The sequence below is a fragment of the Polypterus senegalus genome, chromosome 11 (assembly GCF_016835505.1).
Source record: "Polypterus senegalus isolate Bchr_013 chromosome 11, ASM1683550v1, whole genome shotgun sequence".
Taxonomy (NCBI): Eukaryota; Metazoa; Chordata; class Cladistia; order Polypteriformes; family Polypteridae; genus Polypterus; species Polypterus senegalus.
The window spans coordinates 10,704,403-10,723,725 of record NC_053164.1 but is presented as its reverse complement, the minus strand read 5'-3'; the positions used below and the strand labels follow the sequence as shown (position 1 = coordinate 10,723,725).

Sequence of the window (19,323 nt, the reverse complement as noted above, 5' to 3'; positions counted from 1 at the left end):
TCTCGATCTCTAGCTAAGCGGAGTTACGTAACATGCCCCGAAGCTGGTGAGTGAGTGAGGAGAGCCCACACCCTCGGGCCGCTGCGTGTTTCTCGGATTTGTGCAAATAAATCTGTACTGCAAGCGAACTATGACACATAGCGAAATGAGTGAAGTCGCAAAATCAAATTCTAGAAAAAAAAAAATGATCTAAATCTGTTAAGTAGTCCTCTTGTGAAAAGCAGACACAGACAGACAAATTGGATTTTATATCTTCTTATACACATCCATGGCTGTTCGTTTGTCTGTCCAGGATTTCAAATCACCTTATGACCTGAAATTTAGTACACATATACTACGTGACATCTACTCTCCGCTTTTGGGGCGCCAATTTTTATTCCTCTTTTTATTTTTATTTTATTTTATTGTAGAATCAACTCTCGGCAGCAGGGTGGCCGTGCAGCACATGCGTATGGGCACCGTTCTTTTCCACACCCCCTTCATTGTCACTTTCTCTCTTAAATCATTCTTGTGGCAGATTGAAGACTTAAGTGCCAGATTAAGTGAAAATGAAAGGAAAACATACTAAGTAATTGCAACACAAAAACTGACTTAATCAGTTGGCGAGCGAAGCGAGCAGGGGGCAGAGCCCCATAGTTATCTTTATTATTATTAGTGGTAGTAGTAGTATTAAAATTTCTTTTTTTTTTTTAGAACATTAGAACACTCTAGACAAGAGTAGGCCATTTAGCCCAACAAAGCTCGCCAGTCCTTTCCACTTAATTCTTCCTAAAAAAACATCAAGTCGAGTTTTGAAAGTCCCTAAAGTCGTCCTGTCTACCACTCTACTAAGTGTCTGTCGTTCTTTGTGCAAAGTAAAACATCTTATTGTTTGTGTGAAATTCACCCTTCACAAGTTTCCAACTGTGTCCCCATGTTCTTGATGAACTCATTTTCATCATCTCGATCCACTGGACTAATTCCCTTCATCATTTTAAACACTTCAGTCAGGTCAACGACATTTTGTTGTTGTATCGCATGTCTCAAGTGATTTTATTGTCTATATCACGTAAGAGAGAATAACAGTACATTGGTACCCTGAACCATTATTATTATTATTACATTAGTAATTAGGCTTTCATTTTTAACACTTTAAATGCAAGGTACAAGTTGCATATTATTGAGTCTGTCAAAATGCAACATACAAGAGAAGCTTTATCTCTGTTTTATAGCCATTGTAGACACAGCCAGCTTGCTGGTGAGCGTTGCTACTGTTACCTACTATAGTGCTGCCATCTAATGAATTGCCATAGAATTTTTTTTTTGGCAACTGCTTGCAGAAAAGAGTTCTGTAAATCGACAGACCCAAGTTTTCTCCTAGCAAAAAAGCTGATGCTTTAAAACAACTACATTTTTTTGCAAGATGAATATTTTGATGTAATGGCAGTGATCGAGACTGTGACAATCAATTGGATGATGTGGAACCTGTAGGCTCTGGCACTGAGGCGGTTCGCTGCACCAAAGTCATTTGTTCATCAGAAGGTGTGCGACTTTTTATGACTGTCAGTACAGCACTACATGGACATTCTGCCACCCACTGAGCGAAAACGGTCAGCAGCAGCTACCAAGTGTGTTGTGTGCGCTGAGCGTGGACGCCATAAAGAAATACATTATATTTATGGCACGTGTGCTTTGAAGCCTGCACTCTGCGTGGTGCCGTCCTTCAGGTGAAGACTTTTAGTCATGTCTCTGGTGAAAATAAAGTCATTTACTGTTTCTATACATTTTGACACCGTTTCATAATAAAAATCATTGCTTTCTAATACATTTCTTTACATTTTGATTGAGTTTGTTATTTATAATAAATACATAGGCTTCTACTGCTCCGTCTTGGTAATAAATTATGTGGCAGTCAATGTGCCAAAGGCAACAAATCGACTAGTTTGTGTATTATTGAGGCCTTTAATGACCTCTTGGGCACGGCCATCAGCTGTGTGTCTGTTTGCGGAGAGAGTGTCGACCTCGTCGAGAGGTTTACTTACCTCGGCAGTGACATTCATGTCTCTGGTGACTCTTCCTATGAAGTCATTAGACGGATTGAGAGAGCATGGGGGGGTCATTAGGTCCCTGGAAAGGGGTGTGTGGCCGCCCCCGATATCTCTGCAAAAGGACGAAGGTCCCATTCTTTAGAGGCCTGGTGCTTCCTGTCTTGCTATATGGTTGTGAGACATGGACGCTATCCAGTGACCTGAGACGAAGACTGGACTCCTTTGGTACTGTGTCTGTTTGGAGAATCCTTGAGTACCTCTGGTTTGATTTTGTGTTGCTCATGGAGTCCCGAATGAGGCACATGACCTGCACTGTGAAGGAGCGTCAGTTACGGCACTATGGCCATGTGGTGCATTTCCCTGAGGTGATCCAGCTCATAAGATCCTCATTGTTGGGGACCCAAGTGGCTGGACCAGGCCAAGGGTTCGCCCACGTAACACCAGGCTGCGGCAGATAGAGGGTCATTTCTGGAGAGTGGGGCTGGACCGCATGTCTGCCTGGGCGGGTTGCAAACCAGCATCCTGAGTTGTTTCGTCGTGTAGTGGGTACGGCCACGCAGTGTACCAGTGCATGCTCCCCAACTTGACTTGACTTGATTATTGTGGAATTTTTGCCTTCGTATTGCTGCTTTATACTGCCTCACGTGTACAGTTTTATCTGCACATGGACAGCTTCTTTTAGCAAAGAGAATTGCTAGCTTACAATAAGCAGACCAAATGGTTAAGCTACCCCTGTGCCAATCACTAAAGCTGGTGCCTGCTCTCTGTGCTGCTGCTATTGGAAAATGTGTTTTCCTCCGCTGTTAACCTTGAATATATTGTAGAGATTCCTGGGTTCATTATTTTGGATCACCTACACTCAGTTACTGTTAGCTCTATTATTTATATGAGCGTTACATATCGGCTTTATAGCACCCCATGCGTACATTCTTACCTGTATGTGGACATCTGCCTCAAGCAGAGACTTATTAGCTGTGCACAAGCAGACCAAGTGGTTGCTTTCAGACCTGAGATACACCTGTGCCAATCACCAGATCAGGTGCCCGCTCACTCGCTGCTTTTTACTGAAGATGTGTTTTCCTCAGCTGCTACCTCTTGTGGGAATATGGCAATCGCCCACACCAGGTGCTCTTAACAATACACAAACAGTATAAAATGAATATTATTATAAGGCAATATTAATAAAACACAATAAAATCCCAGACAAGCTGGTACGAAAGCTTCATAATGTGGGTCTGTCCACATCGTTGTGTCTCTGGATCAGGGACTTTCTCACCAACAGGCCTCAGGTAGTTAGAACTGGAGTTCGTACATCAGCCACACTGGTTCTGAACACAGGCACGCCACAGGGTTGTGTGCTCAGCCCAGAATTCTTCACGTTGTTTACGCACGATCGCTCTGCCATCTATGCCACAAATATGGTTGTGAAGTTTGTGGATGATACGACCGTGGTGGGTCTCCTATCAGACAATGATGAGACTCACTACAGAGAGGAGATACAACACCTAGCACTATGGTGCTCAGCCAACAACCTCATCTTGAACAGCAGCAAGACCAAAGAGGACATTGTGGACTATAGGAGGTCCAGAAGAACAGAACATGCTCCTATATTCATAGATGAGGAGGCTGTAATGTGTGTGGGCAGTATCAAGTTCTTGGGTATCCACATTACATCGGATCTGACCTGGTCTTTGAACACATCTCACCTGGTAAAGAAGGCCCAATAAAGACTCTTCTTCCTCAGGAAGATGAGACATGCTGGATTCTTCTCCTCGGCTGCTCACAAATTTCTACAGATCCGCTATAGAAAGCATTTTCTGCCACAGTATGACAGTGTGGTATGGCACAGGACAGGAAGGACTTGGCACGAGTGGTGAGAACAGTACAGGGGATCATAGGAAGTCCTCTCCTAGACCTGGACTATGTATATGCTGGAAGGGTGCAGAAGAGGGTCAAATGTATAGCTGTGGATCTCACCCATCCTGGGAATGTTTGTACCACTGCCTTCGGGAAAGCGGTACAGATACATAAAAACACGCACCAGCAGACTGAAAGACGGCTTTTTCCCCCAGAGCTGTGAAGTCCATCTGCCCCTGCTGATACACACACATACATCTACATCTACATGTACCCCTAACCTGCCCCCTGTAGATATGCACATGCACTTTCACTCGTAATCATCCCATGCAGACCCACACACTGATCACTGGTGTCTGCAGGCGTACTACCTCAGGAAAAGTCTGGACTTGATGATGCTTTATTGCTTCTGTCCTTTATACTTGTTATGTTTATTTTATTATTTACTACCGACTGGAAGCCTGATCGAATCGAGCTACAAATTCTACGTTTGTGAAATCCACACTTTCTCTGCAAAGAATGATTTGTTTTTTTAAGTCCTTGAAATGATTTTGTTATCATGGCACTTATTTGTGCCTAAAATAGACCTTATCGGCCAATGTAATGATGAGCTTCCTGTTTAAACGGGGCTGCGAGACGTGAACTCAGCTCTTCGGCACACCTCATTTGATTTTTTTCTGGCAAACACATTTTCAAAACAAACCGTATTTTACGACTCTAATCAGAGTCGGAGTAATAATTTTGTTGGCGTGGTCATTTTAGATCTGAGATTGGCTAAAATTTAAACAATGGCCATTGTTAATACCCAGCCGTCATTACTCAGTTTGCCAATAGATGTCAGAAGGACGGATGCCAAAACCGATCTGCCCAAAGATAGATTTCGACGTACCAAGCAAATGGCGATACGTTCTAAATTACTTACGGTTCTGGAGCTGTCGAAGGGTTTAAGTCAGTCGACGATGTTAACAATCAATCAATCAACATTTATTTATATAGCACATTTTCATACAAAAAATGTAGCTCAAAGTGCTTTACAAAATGAAGAACAGAAAAATAAAAGACACAATAAAAAATAAAAATAAGTCAACATTAATTAACATACAATAAGTAAGGTCCGATGGCCAGGGTGGACAGAAAAAACAAAAAAAATAAACTCGAGGCTGGAGAAAAAAAATAAAATCTGTAGGGATTCAAGACCAAGAGACCACCCAGTCCCCTCTGGGTAAGTCCTGGAAAGTACACTCCACCAAACCAACGTTCCAAAAACCAACCGAACTTACTGTTATCTGTTCGAACCAACACCAACTTACTATACTCGGCCGTCCAGCGGCGTCACTGAAGCATTCGAACATTCTTAGCCAATCATGCAATACTGCGTCCGCGTTTGCCACATTGTGTTCTAACTACAGCGGCAGAGTCCCATTGCATGGTTCTAACTTGTATTGACGCGAGCACCAATACATACGGGGTATTGACGACGCGAACACCCTACATACGGGGTATTGACGACGCGAGCACCCTACATACGGGGTATTGACGACACGAGCACCAATACATACACAGGGTATTGACGACGCGAACACCCTACATACACGGGGTATTGACGACACGAGCACCAAATACATACACGGGGTATTGACGACGCTGAGCACCCTTCATACGCATAATACCTAACACCCTACATACGGGTATTGACAGAGCGAACACCCTACATACGGGGTATTGGCGCGCACCCTACATACGGGTAGCACCCTACATACGGGGTATTGACGACGACGAACACCCTACATACGGGGTATTGACGACACGAACACCCTACATACGGGGTATTGACGGCGCGAACACCAATACATACAGATAATACACTATCCTTATATATAATTTGATATTATGTATTTTAAGTATTCTGCCTTGTAGCCGAGTCCTACCAAGAAAAAATTTTGTTATGTGTACGCATACTGACTTCATATTGAATTCTACAATAAAGAAACTGACTTCTTACTTACTTAAAATCAATGGTAGCAAAAGTAGGAAATGTATTTGAAAAGAAACTTTAAAGATTAAGAAATATATTTAATAAGGAGTCATATTAAAAAATACTTCTGCAGAAAATAAAGTTGATGGAATAGGAGTCTTTTAAAGTGTGGGTGCAGAGCTGCTTCAGATTATAGTTCGGACCACCGATGTCCTTGTCAAATTTCTTTGGGCCCTTCACCATCTTGGCTCTCCTTGTATTTCTCTTTCCTACTGTGCTGTGCCTGCCTTCGTGTCCTGGCCAACATGCATCACAGGCCTAACTTCACGTCAAATTAAGAACAATTCAAAGTATAATCAATCAGTGTTTACCTTTCTTGGGCTGTTTTGTCCATTTGGACCCTAATTGTCTCGGGTCTAATACATTAAAAATCTGTTTAGGATTCTAAAAGATACAAAGTTCAAGTGAGTAAAGATACAGAATTTAAAATCAATCTATTGTAGTCATTAGAAATATACACAGAGTGTGTTTAACGTGGCATTAAAGAGTCCAGAGTTTAAAAGTTTAAGGAGACTCTTTAAATAAAGTCAAAAGTCGCAGGTTTTCAAATTGCTCAGGTGCCCTTACTTCTGGCAGGTTAATCAGTGTTTGTTCTCACAGTTCCCATTTTGCCTTCTATTTTGCAGCCCAAGTTCTTGTTTTATATATTGATTAAAGAATGAATATTAAAATCTTCACATTGCTTATTTTTATTCCATTGCAGTATAACATTGCCATTAAATACTTTTGAAATCCAAATCTATGGGTTGCACTCCGGGTTGCTGCAACCCTCCCAGTTACCAGTTTCTCAAAATTTCATCTCATCGTGACACACTTGAGGTCATCCTTGGCACAAGAACGTTTAAGCAGCTTAGTTGTCGTCACACAGAAGATGTCACGTGATGTCCTCATAGATGACCCTGCCTTTAGAAATTGTTCTGATATACGTCAGAGAGACGGAAGAAAACCCTGAACATTCACTTTCAAGTTTTGACTATTTAAAAAAAGGCCATTTGTATTTGACATTGAAAATTAGCATTAAGTTTGTGATGTGAGCATCTTTGTTTGTTTATTTATTGTTTTATAAGTTTTCATAAGAAATACTAATTCAGTGGAAATCGGGTAAGGGAGGCCCAAGAAGATTCTGCTTAGGGTGCCAGTTCAGCTGGGGTGGCACTGGTCACATGAAGGCAAGAGATGGCAGGCACTTTCAACATTAAACGAGCTTCATGAAAAAGTCTGCCACCTGCTGGACATTGTAAATACCACACCTTTCCATTTGATCGAAGTGTGTGCCTGCTGTGTATTATGAAAAGATTCATAAATAGCAATACCGCAGTGACTGCATCAATTCAAGTATTTCGGAAGGTTTATTCACAACCTGTTTTGTACGCAGCCTTGGATCCAACTGTAGACTGGGTGCCAATTAGTGTTTTCAAAGTTCACACTTAAACTAGTTCATCTATACATTAGTAGGCTTTAGTTCACCTCAAAGGTGTGAAAGTTGGCTGGATTTTTTTCATTGTATAGTAAAGAATAACTAGTTATATGGTTGTGTTTTTGAAGGTCAGTTTCTTTCAATATTGGCGAGTGTGTGTTTCTTCATGGAAATAATGTATTGTAATTTTCTTTGAATTAAACAAAGCAATACTTGCTTAAAGAATAGGAAAAACTAAGAATGCAAATAGCATACATCCTGCAAATTTCAGGCCCACTTTGCCCAGTTGACTTTCCCATACTCACTTTTAGAAGTTTGCTTTAGCAGTTCCATACAAATACTACGTGATGTTAAGTTACTCCCCCCCACAGCTCTTTCCGTTGCATAAGAACGTCTGTTTTGGCCATATTAACATCTTCAGTAAGTTCAGTACAACCGCCGGGGTGCATTTTCTCAACATGACATAATAATTTAAATTACTGGAAATTAATGCTCTTGCTGTCTTCGCCCTCACTGAAGGGTAGAGTTTGCAAAGAAGGGTGGCATTGTGCGCTCTCCATAAAGACAATGAAAAATGCTGTTTGTACACGGCAAAGTTTATGCCATTGTGACCTCTAAGCCGAGGAGACAAGCTGAAGTCTCCCCTACAATAAAGGCATACATTCATCTGCCCCGAAAACCTGCATTACTGAATGAGCCATCATTTATAAAGTAAAAAATACACAGGGTATTATTGTAAGAAACATGGGGGCCTTTAAGGGTTGCGTAGGCATTGTGATGTGGTGGGCACTCAGTTGGTAGGCTGCCTGTTCAATTCAGGTCGGTGACCTGCTGCGTGACTTTGAGTAAAATCACTTAACCTGCCTGTGCTTCAGCTATTTAAAAAAGAAATAATCAAAATAACGGTGTATCTGTCGTGTACCTGCTGATGGTATTTACTGTAGAAGGGTGCAATATATAATAAAGGAAGGGTTTGGGCATGCTACATTGGCTAGTCTATTGAATATTTTTTAGGATAATAATAGTAAATTAGTTGTTCATCCATCCATCTTCCAACCCACTATATCCTAACTACAGGGTCACGGGGGTCTGCTGGAGCCAATCCCAGCCAACACAGGGCGCAAGGCAGGAAACAAACCCCAGGCAGGGCGCCAGCCTACCGCAGGGCACACACTAGAGACAATTTAGGATCACCAATGCACCTCACCTGCATGTCTTTGGACTGTGGGAGGAAACCCACGCAGACACGGGGAGAACATACAAACTAATAAATGCAAGGCAGTGGCGCTACCCACTGCGCCACCGTGCCACCCTAGTTGTTCATTAATAAATAAAATATATTTTAACTGTCTAATTGCAGTGGTTCCCAGACTCGTTCCTGGGGACCCACTGTGGCTGCAGGTTTTTTAATGATCCTAATTACGTGAGTTATTTCCCAGTTCCTGTGTTTTGGAGTCAATGTAGAAATTACAAACTAAGTTTGGAAGATTTTTATTAAAATGTAATAAGCAGTTATATGGGGAATATGTATTTTTTTTAAGTCATTAACAGTCATTCGACCTAATTTTAATTCTGCTTTTCCAGGTGTTCTGGTTATTGAATTGATGATTGACTAATTAGCGGGTCTGACACTGAAGTCACTGCTGCTTTCATCATCCTGGGTGTCTGCAATGCTGGTGTGACCATTAGGGTTAAATGAAGGAAGCAAACTACACAGGAAAAGGGGAAAAATAATAGGAAAACAACAAAAGAGAGTTCAGCATATATAGCTTTAGAAAAAAATAGAAATATTTCTAAATGTCTTATGAATGTAAAAAACGTACTTTTGTGTTTTTCTGAATGCAGAATAAGAGAAGAGTAAAAAATACCAGCTAACTAAATGAGATCAGTTGTTAGTTAGTTGATTATCATCACTGATTGTGAATCTGGTTGGAACAAAAACCTGAGTTTGGGAACCACTGATCTTACGTATATTTATTATTTCTGCTTAGGTTCTGAATGAGTATTTTCATAATGTCTGCGAGTTGGATCTGGTCTTCAATTTCTACAAGGTGAGTTGCCTGAAACATTTAACCTCATTTATTTCACTTGTTCTGCCGTCAGACATAAAGGTTTTATTCACATTTGCTGTAAGTTTTTATAAACTCTTCTGAACACTCTACTAATACTGGGTAGGACCACCTTTTGCTCTCAGAACAGCCTTAACACTAGAATTACAAGAGCCTACGAAAAAACTCGTAGATCCGGTCCACCTTAAATGCGTTCGCACACAGAAGTGTGCGCATTGCAACAAGTACACACGTCGTAAATGTAGGAAGGACGGTCCTTGCGTGTGTGTGATCTGTTAACATTTGAATTTCATGATTGCCTGTAGCGCTGAACTGACCTCTCTGTACTATTCTTTCCTCTGCATGTCCTGGAGTACAAAAGAAATGGCACTGTGCACTAAAATGGGGGGCACTGGCAAGATCGGGGGGGGTTACGTGGTCATTGATTACAAGCGCAAAATGTTATGTGAATGAATATGAATAAAAATGATTTTTTTGTCAGTGTGGCTTTGACATCATGGACCATAAGGTGCATACTAATTCAGGGTGAGTAGGAACACTCAATAAAACCGAATACAAAAAAATCAAGTCACGGTGAGATATGAAGAAGGCAGATTCACCAGATTATTGTAGAAACGGAACACACTTGAAATGCATGTGTTCCAAATAACGATCTATTATTTCCACTCTAAAACTCCAGCACTTCACTTCCTGATAATCAAGGCATGAGCTGGGAGAACTTTGTGCACATTCTGCCGCAGTGGGGGATGGAATAGCAGGCTGCTTGTCTTTATCAGCACATTTACAGGACAAAAGACGCTGACGGAGAGGTGTGAACAGATTTAAGTTGGGCTGGATCTGTGAGCCTGGGAGAAGTGACCATGGGCACCGGTTGGGCACAGCCAAAAAAACAAAGTGTAGGACAGTCCTTCTGTGGACTCGCCACCGGCAGGAGGAATAGAGACTGGGTCTAATGTGACCGGGCTGGTGGTCAGAGGAAGGGCCTTGGCAGACTGGAAGCTAGACACACAAGCTGACTCTTGGGACCCTTTGTAAATTACATTTAAGTAATAAAGTTATCCAACATCGGTATTTCCTATGTGAAAAGGTAATTACCCCCTTAGACAGCTGACTAAAGTTAGTCAATAATTGGACTCTGCTGACTTAACATAGCCAGCCCTGTTGATTTTAAACCTCACCATCTACTGACCGTCACTGGGATGATGAAGTGGTCCACCAGAAGGTTTCTAGGAGAATACTAGGTGACAATCAAAGGAACTTCCAGAAGAAATGAGGAAAAAGGTTGTTGAAATGTATCTGTCGGGAAAGAGTTGCAAAGCTATTTACTGTATTTCTAAGGCTGTGGTACTCCAGGGCCCAACAGGAAGATCCATTATCTCCACATGGAAAACATTTGGAACTGTGGGGAATCTTACCTGGAAAAGCCTGCCTGTCAAATGACGCCCAGTCACAGTGATGACCATCCAAATAACTGAAGGCCTCTGTAGCTTTAGTTAAAGTCCGCATTTACACACACACACGCAGATTTGGTTGTCATTTTTGAGCACTAGTACAACCATTAGTCCCAAGGCCAATTAGACCTGAGCCGGCTGACAGATGATGGGGTTGACAGATGATGGGGTTAACAATGGCTGCAGATGACCAAGAGGAGAACAGAGGGGATAGAAAGTCTAAAGCAGATGTGCTGTTATCCGACTTCTAGTCATTGGCTTTGTCAGACTTGTCGCCAGACCACTTCAGTCTACATGGCTGAGATTCACTGGGCATGTCAAACTTAGTGACTGTGTCGCTCTTTTCTTGACGGTTGTGCTCGCTCCTCTTTATGGCAGCCGGTAACCTGCTGTCTGACATACCTGGTGCTGTTCAGGGTGTTCAGCTACAGTCTTATCTCCATTTTTTTCCATTTTGTCGAGGTATGTAAAACACGTGACACCAGACAGGCAAGCTTCTCTTCTGATTGCAAGATCCTAAATGCCCGGGTTCCTTATTCCTCATCGCAGCATTACATTCATTGGTTGTGTGCTCTTATGCATTCAGAGCTTCCCCTTTGACTAGAAAACAGAATCCAACCTGTTTGTTTTTGTCGCAGACTAGTTGGGAGTGAGGGCAGCACAGTGGCACAGTGGGTAGCGCTTCTGTCTCGCAGTTAGGAGACCTGGTTCGTTTCCCGGGTCCTCCCTGCGTGGAGTTTGCATGTTCTCTTCGTGTCTGCATGGGTTTCCTCCCACAGTCCAAAGACATGCAGGTTAGGTGCATTGGCGATTCTAAATTGTCCCTAGTGCGTGCTTGGTATGTGTGTGTGTGTGTGCACCCTGTGGTGGGCAGGCGCCCTGCCCGGGGTTTGTTTCCTGCCTTGCGCCCAGTGTTGGCTGGGATTGGCTCCATGAACGTGACTCGGTAGTTAGGATATAGCGGGTTGGATAATGGATGGATAGTTTGATAGTTGGAGTGAGTTGTTGGTTATGCCGGACTGAGACCAGAGATCACCGAAGTGCGCTGCTGGCTGCCTTCGACTTGCTAAGATTATGTAAATGACGGCAGAGACTGAGAAAATGTGGAAAAGCCGCCTAATATGGCATGGCCTTAAGTCGATCCAAGACGCTTTATAAAGAGGAGCTCGATCATCGGTAGACTCGGAGCAGTTGAGATGGCCTTGAGAAGTTCATTCTACTTGGCATGTGAGTCCATTTTGAGTATCGGGGAGAGTCTTTGCAGGACAGAGACTGGCAGTACTGTGGAGCAAAGGCGTCCAGGGAGAAGTAGGTCAAGGCTGGAGTTTTTAAGTCCTTGTATTATTTGGAAAGCCGAGGAATCAATGGGTGAGGCAGGTCACTGAGTGTACAGGTGTTACTAGCTGAAATACCCGGAGGAAAATTGTTTTGAGAAAAATATAATTCTGGAGCACACCAGAAACGTTTGTAGCGTGAACTGGATGATAACACACATACAAGACCGCAAGATTTTAACAAAAACAAACATTAAACGAGAAACAAATAAGACTACGGATTTTTCATGATAAAACTGTCGGTTGTTTTTACGGAGCACACCAGAAACGTTCCGAGCGTCAACTGGATGATAAAAAATATAACAAAAAAAAAAAAAATTATGTGGTGTAGTAATATGTTTTTACATGCAGAATTTTTGATGACAAAAAAAAGTCAATCAAATTAATATTTTAGTTCTATTTCCACTACAACATTGTTACAATAAGAATAATGCAAGATGAAGATATTATTAACAAAAACGAACATTAAACGGCAGACAAATACTACTATTGACTATATTTATGTATCTAGATTACATAATACCATACATTGCATCAGTCTTGTCTTTGCACAATGTCTTCTTGTCTTGCTTGTGTTTTAATTTTACTTCTGTTTTTAATTTAATTGTAGTTTTTTATTCATGTGCACTTCATGTTGTTACCCTGAGCTTCTCAGTTTCGTCTGTCTGTATACTGACGGTAACGTTTGCTTTGCCTTTGCTATTGTGGACTGCATTGCTGTGTCTGGGGCTCTCTGGCGCCCCCTTGTGGTTACTAAGTCTCAACTGGATGATCGCATACACAGTGACATTGTGCTGTACGTATAAGATTAAAACGCACCATTCAGCTCAACAAGGTTTGCCGATCGTATCCATCCAATTTCTCCAGAATAAGAAGTTGAGTTTTGGAAGTCCCCACGGTCCAGATGTCTACCACTCACTTTTTCCATGTGTCTGTCATCCCCTGTATGAAGAACAACTTGCACTTTGTCTTCAATTAATCCATAAGTTTCCATCGGTGTCCCCATATCCTTGATGAGGAATTTATTTTAAAATAACAGCTGGGATCCATTATACTCGATGCCTTCGTAACGTTAAACATTTCAATCATATCTCCTCTTAATCTCCATTTGCATAAACTGGAAAGGTTCAACTCTTGTCGATTCTCTCCATAGACCTCTTAGTGTTTTAGTCAGCCTAGCTGCCCTCCTCTGGACTTTGTCCAGCACTGTTATGCCCCATTTTGTAAGATGGAGACCAGAACTACCAGTGCAGTTCACAGCTTAAACACAACCTCCTCTACCTTGTAGTCCACACATCAGGCCAGCAGTCTTCAAGAAGAACACACAGACGCAGATGGAAACCCTTACACAGAAAAGCTCTGCAGTACTAGGGTGTTACATCTCGCCTGAGCTGCCCTCGCATATTGGAATTATTTTTCTAGTTAGCCAATAAAAGGGGTCATTTTGGTTAACTTCTCGCTACAGTAAAGCTCGAAAGTTTGCTCGGATTGAAAAACTGACAATGCAGTGTGGTAGACAAGTAGGACTTGAAAGACGACTTTTGGAGAAATTAAGTGATCAGAACTGGGGAGCCTTGTTGATCTGAACGGCCCGTTCTCATCTAAATTGTTCAAAATGGAGAACCTTTGCCTTTAAATTTGTAACGTGTTCTCATTTAATTCCAGGTCTATACTGTGGTGGACGAGATGTTCCTGGCAGGAGAGATCCGCGAGACGAGCCAGACGAAGGTGCTCAAACAGTTGCTCATGCTGCAGTCTTTGGAGTAACAACCCTGAATTGAGACCCCCATTGCTTCTCACCCACTTGAAGACACTAACCAGCCCCCTTCCAGCAGGCAGGCAGGCAGGCACATGGAGTTAAAAGCTTAACTTGGCATTCTCATTTGTAAAGACAAGCCCCCTTTTCCAACATGGAGCCCGGTGTTTTTCCCTGCATCGGCCTGGTCTTTTCAGCCAGGGAATGCTGCAGAGCGGGCGTCTGGCTGCCACAGTTGCACCACGATGATTGGGTGCTTTCGTGGCATCTCGCTGATTTGAATTGGGCAATAAGAGAATGAAGTGATCAGAAGTTAAAAAAATATATAAAATTGAGCCCACCTGACTCGCTGTCTCTGCTTGTCTCGGTTAATCTCTTAACTCCATGCTAATTAAAGTCGGACTAATTAACAGTGCTTTGCTTTGTTTTTTAATTTTTTAATTTTTTTCAGGGCGTGTTTAGTTTATACTTTGCTTATATCTGAAATAAGACGCCCGAAGGGACCAAGTGAGCCTCAGCCGTAGGCCAGTCATAAAATGTCATGTCCTGCCAACCACAGTTAGAAACCCCACAGCACTGCTGCTGGTAATTAAACGTTATTAAATGTTGAATGCTGACGTGACACCACTTGTTACATTTTCAGGTTTTCAATGTTAACTGATGTTTTCCCCTCTACTTTCATGGTGGTCTTTATAACAGAATCCTCTTGAATTTTATCAGCATTGTTCTCTTTACTGGCCTCCATTTTATAGCAGCAGCTCTCAGACTCGCTCCTGGTGCCCCCTTGTGGCTGTTGGTTTCCACTACAACCAGCTTGTTAAATCAGAGCTGCTGGGTGCCTTGAGTTAACTAGCCTGGTTTGCTAATTTCAGCTCCCGTTCTGCGCAGTCACATTCACAGACACCGCCTACTGGGGGCGCTCCTGCATGCGTTGTAATGGTTGGCATCCCACTGGTGCCACGTAGGTTGACAGCCCTGCCACAACCCTGGAGGCAGAACCCCTGGCTTGTAGTACTGAATGCCAGCACACACCCGGTTGAGGTGATCCTGTCAGATTTGCCATTCATTTTCATCTCGATGTGAGAAGTGACCATCCCGTTGTTTCACTCGTTACATTCCTTCCACGTTAAAGTAGCTTGTCAGATGAGAGGAGGGCATTCAGTCCAAGTTCGTTTGGCCTAAACAGCAGCAGCCAACTCACAAACCCCGACTTGAACTCTTAAGTTTAGTGGCAAAGAAAAGTATGTGAACCCTTAGGAATGACACGGTTTGCTGCATTTAAGTGGTCATAAAATGTGATCTGATCTTCATCTAAGTCACGAGTACCGACAAACGCTCACAATTCGAATGTCTTCTTTAAACCCACCCGTCAAACATTCACCGTGCGTGCTGTAGAAAAAAAAAAAAGTGAACTCTTGGGTTGAATAAGTGGCCGACCCTCCTCCTAACAGGCACTCCTGCTAGCTGAATATCAGACCTCCACAATGTGCAGGAGGCCTTTCGGACCCCCTTTCAGCCACATTCCTAGGATGGCTGCTGTGAACGTCTCTCTTGAGCTCATTCATGCCATGCATGGCATCTCTATTGGGTTGAATGACTGGGCTCCTCCAAAAGGTGGATTTTCTGGGCTGTAGTTAAGTGGCATTGGCCTGCTGCTTGACCCGACGTCTACCGAGGTTCATCTGTCCCTGTCGGCTACCTTGATAAACTTGGGAATTTATTTACCCCTTGATGGTGGCAAGCTGCCCAGGCCCCAAATCGTGCTGCTCTTTCAACCATACTTCATCACTGGGGTTGATGTTTTCAAGTCGGTGGGCGGTGCCCTTTTTTACACCACGTGTGCCGCCGCATATTCTTCACCAACAGTCCATTTTTTCATCGGTCCACAAAACAGTATTCCAGTGTCATTGTGGAGTACCAATGTTCTTTGACAAGCTTGGGGCCGGGATATGCTTGACGCTCTCAGCGCTCCTTTGACACGTCCTCTACGCACGACACATGCGGGTTGCAGTACCAGTAAAAATTTGGGTGGTGCGGTGTGATGGCAAGCAGCATCGCAGCTCCAGCAGGATCAATTTGTGTGCTTCGATGTTTGATGAGGTGAAGCAAATCATCAAACTTAAATGGCAACATGCAAACGTCTTCATGGTGCTATTCTTTAATTCAGTTCTCGTACAGGAAATGCAAGCATCACGTATTCCCCATCATAATGATGCAATGCCATCTTCTACGTGGTTGCAACAAATTTTTATCTTCAACATCTTCCCTCAACTCTCGACACTGCGAAACCGCACGTGGTTTACTCACCATGATATCTCGCACTGCCACCTGGTGGAATGCTCCAGATTTACATAACATTTGCACACAAGTGTAGTCAGTACACTGCAGCAGCATCCTCAAGTATATCCAGGCAACTTGGTGGCATCGTGGAGTATCAGGATGTTATTTGGCAAACTTCAAGCATGTTGTTTTTGGAGAGCAGTGACTTCCTCCTTAGACGCCATGTCTGTTTAATGTTTTATGTAGTGGTAGACTCATAAATGGAGATCTTCACCTGTTCTGATGCCTCCTTCAAACCTTCAGCTTTTAGTTTTAGGTTCTTCTTTACCTCCATGAACAGTCCATGTTGTGCCCTTTGAGTCATCTTAACTGGTGCCCACCTTTAGGGAGAGTAGCCACAGTGCTAAATGACCTCCATTTACATACAAATTGTCTGACTGTGGACTGACTGGCAGATATCGAAACTCTTTGAAAAGACTGCCCTGACCAGCTTCGTGCACATCAACAATCCTCCATCGTAGATCTTCTGCTGTCTTTCTTTTTGTGAGACATGCTTCTCGTCATTAGCAAACTCCAAATGTTTCAGTCTTCTATTTTATTGGTCAGAATATCTCTAAGCCACACCTCCAGTGTCATTTCATTGGTTGGACTTTAGGTTTGCCAACTGATTGCTCCATTAGATAGGAGTTCACAGAATTGTCCCACGCACTGAACATTACAATAACATGTGCGTTGTTAGTTAAAACAGATTGTGTTTGTTTGTTGTTATAACTTGAATGAAGATCAGACCAGATTCATAATTGAAGATACATTTCTATGCTTTTTCTGAAATGAGATTAGGTGGGTTTGGAGAGGGCTGATCCTGGCCAGGATGTCCGACACACACACCCTCATTCACAGGTGACCTTCAGTTGGATCAGGTGGGTCTGATAACGACATGCAGAGAAGCTGACATGAAGGTCATTGGGATGTGGTGGCTGGATTTGAACCCAGGACCCAGCTTCTGTAAGACCACACTTTGCCAACCTGAACTAAATTCCTTTGGCCAATCAATCCAATCTAACTGCATAACATCATTGGAATGATTCCCAGTAGCCACCGGGGGGCGACAGGACCTATTTGTTGGGTGGGACTGCTCTGTAGTGTAAGTAAATGTCCACACGTGTGCTGTGTGTGCTGTGCGGGTGCTTCTCATGTGGAACTCAGTGAATAAACGTCCGTGACAAAGCCCTTCACGTCTGTGTTGTACGTTTTCTACAGCAGCTGTCTGACGTCAGAGACTTGGAGGCCATTTTAAGAGACGAGAGGAGCGGAAACAAACGACATGCTTGGGTCACTCCGCTCCTGCTCGTGGGCAGGATTACCAAGGTGGCGGTCCAGGTAGGGGGAGTTTCATTGTTGGTCTGTGCAGATGATGTCGTTTTCGGCTGACTGCACACACTCGAGAGATTTGCTGCTGGGATGAGGTGAGGATCAGGACCTCCAAGTCTGAGGTGGAGCTTCTTTCTTGGAAATGAGGGGATCGCTCTCTCCAGGCGAGTGGTGGGGTGGGGGGGATACCTGAGCTTAGTGGAGGAGGTCTTGTGACGGAAGAAGGGAATGTGAGATTGAAAAGCAGATTGGAGTGGTGGGCACTGTGCCAGTGCGTGGTGCTGAAGCTGGAGTCAAGTCTAAAGACAAAGTTCTCAGTTTACCAGTCGATCTCCATAAAGATAAAGAGAGTGGGATTGTGAGCACAGAAATGAGGCCGGGCTGACAGTCCATGACTGGGCGAGAACTTTGGTGATTCAGGAGACCCTCAGAGAGTAAAGTCGCTGCCCCTCCGGATCAAGAGGAGCCAGTTGAACGGGTTTGGACATGTCATAAGGATATCTGCTGGTGCTGCTGTGGGCACATTTCACTAGACGGAGACCCCATAGAAGACCCAAGACATGCTGGGGGGATTGAAAAACTGGAGCTGGGGACTGGGAAGCCTGGGATGACCCTTAACAGGAAAAACAGTTTGAGAAGACGGGAAAAGAAATATGGGGAGTCGGCGGATTTATCATATAGCGCCTCTTACAAAAGCAGGCCCACCTTGAGGGTTCAGGAGTGGATTCCTGCGTAGGAATCAATCGCCCACCTCACCTCTTAGCTTTGGGCGTGTGAGGGTCTCGTCTGCTGCCACATGTGGTAGAGCCGGGCGTTGGCTTTACTCATATAGCGCCTTTAACAAGTATCGCGAAGTTCTCTCATTTTATTACTAAATGTAACATTGAACCCCAGTGGATTGAAGTGGACGTTTTTGGGACATCTGACTTTAAATGTCAAAAGTGAAAAGGGATTTCTGCAAAGATTATAAATAGAAAACACAAAACAAATATGGAGACCCTTCAATGTGAAAACCGCCCAAATCATCAGCGGTGCGGCCCATTGTCTTAAGAAAGTCCCATCATTAGTTCAATGGAGGCCACCTGTCGGGAGTTTCAGTTGCGTGTCGTCCAAATGTGGAAGGACTGACTTGAGGTGAGTCAGTATGGTGGGCTGACCTACACAAAGACCCCCACAAGAGCACTGACCATCTCCATGAAAAGCACAAGTCAGGGGATGGAGACCAGAAAATCTCTTAAGTCTCTGAAGATCCAATTAAGCGCATCATGAAGAAGTGGAAAGAATATGGCAGAGCTGGAAATCTGCTACAGCAGGTCATCCATAAAAAATGGAAGGAGACAAGTGAGCCAAAGCCACCAAGAGACCCTCCAAGAACTCTGAGGTTAATGGATGGAGACATTCAAGTCCCCCCAAGTATAAAATGGGAAAAATATGGCAGAGCTGGAAATCTGCAAGAACAGGCCATCCAGAAAAATGAATGAAGACAAGTGAGGGAGGCCACCAGGAGACCACTGAGAACGCTGAAGGAGATCTAAGCTACAGTCTGTCTGAGTTGCTTGGGTGCTTCGCCAGTCATAGCTTTATGGGAGTGTGGCAAAGGGAAGAAAACGCCCTGGAGACTCTGAAATCAGCTGGAAGAAGGTTTTGTGGTCCGATGAGACCCCCGATTGAGCTCATTGGCCCTGAGACTAAAGGGCATGTCCAGCACTGCACGTTACCACAGACA

The 19,323-nt window shown here is 43.5% G+C and overlaps 1 protein-coding gene across 1 annotated transcript in view; it reads left to right on the top strand.

The window, feature by feature from the left end:
• ap2s1 (adaptor related protein complex 2 subunit sigma 1) overlaps nt 1-17,456 on the top strand; it is a 38,922-nt gene extending 21,466 nt beyond the window's left edge. Inside the window, exons 4-5 of the mRNA XM_039768046.1 lie at nt 9,328-9,387; nt 13,856-17,456. Of these exons, the coding sequence (XP_039623980.1) occupies nt 9,328-9,387; nt 13,856-13,957 (162 nt within the window). The 3' untranslated portion in view covers nt 13,958-17,456. The remainder of the gene's footprint in view (nt 1-9,327; nt 9,388-13,855) is intronic.
• Nucleotides 17,457-19,323: the final 1,867 nt, after the last annotated feature.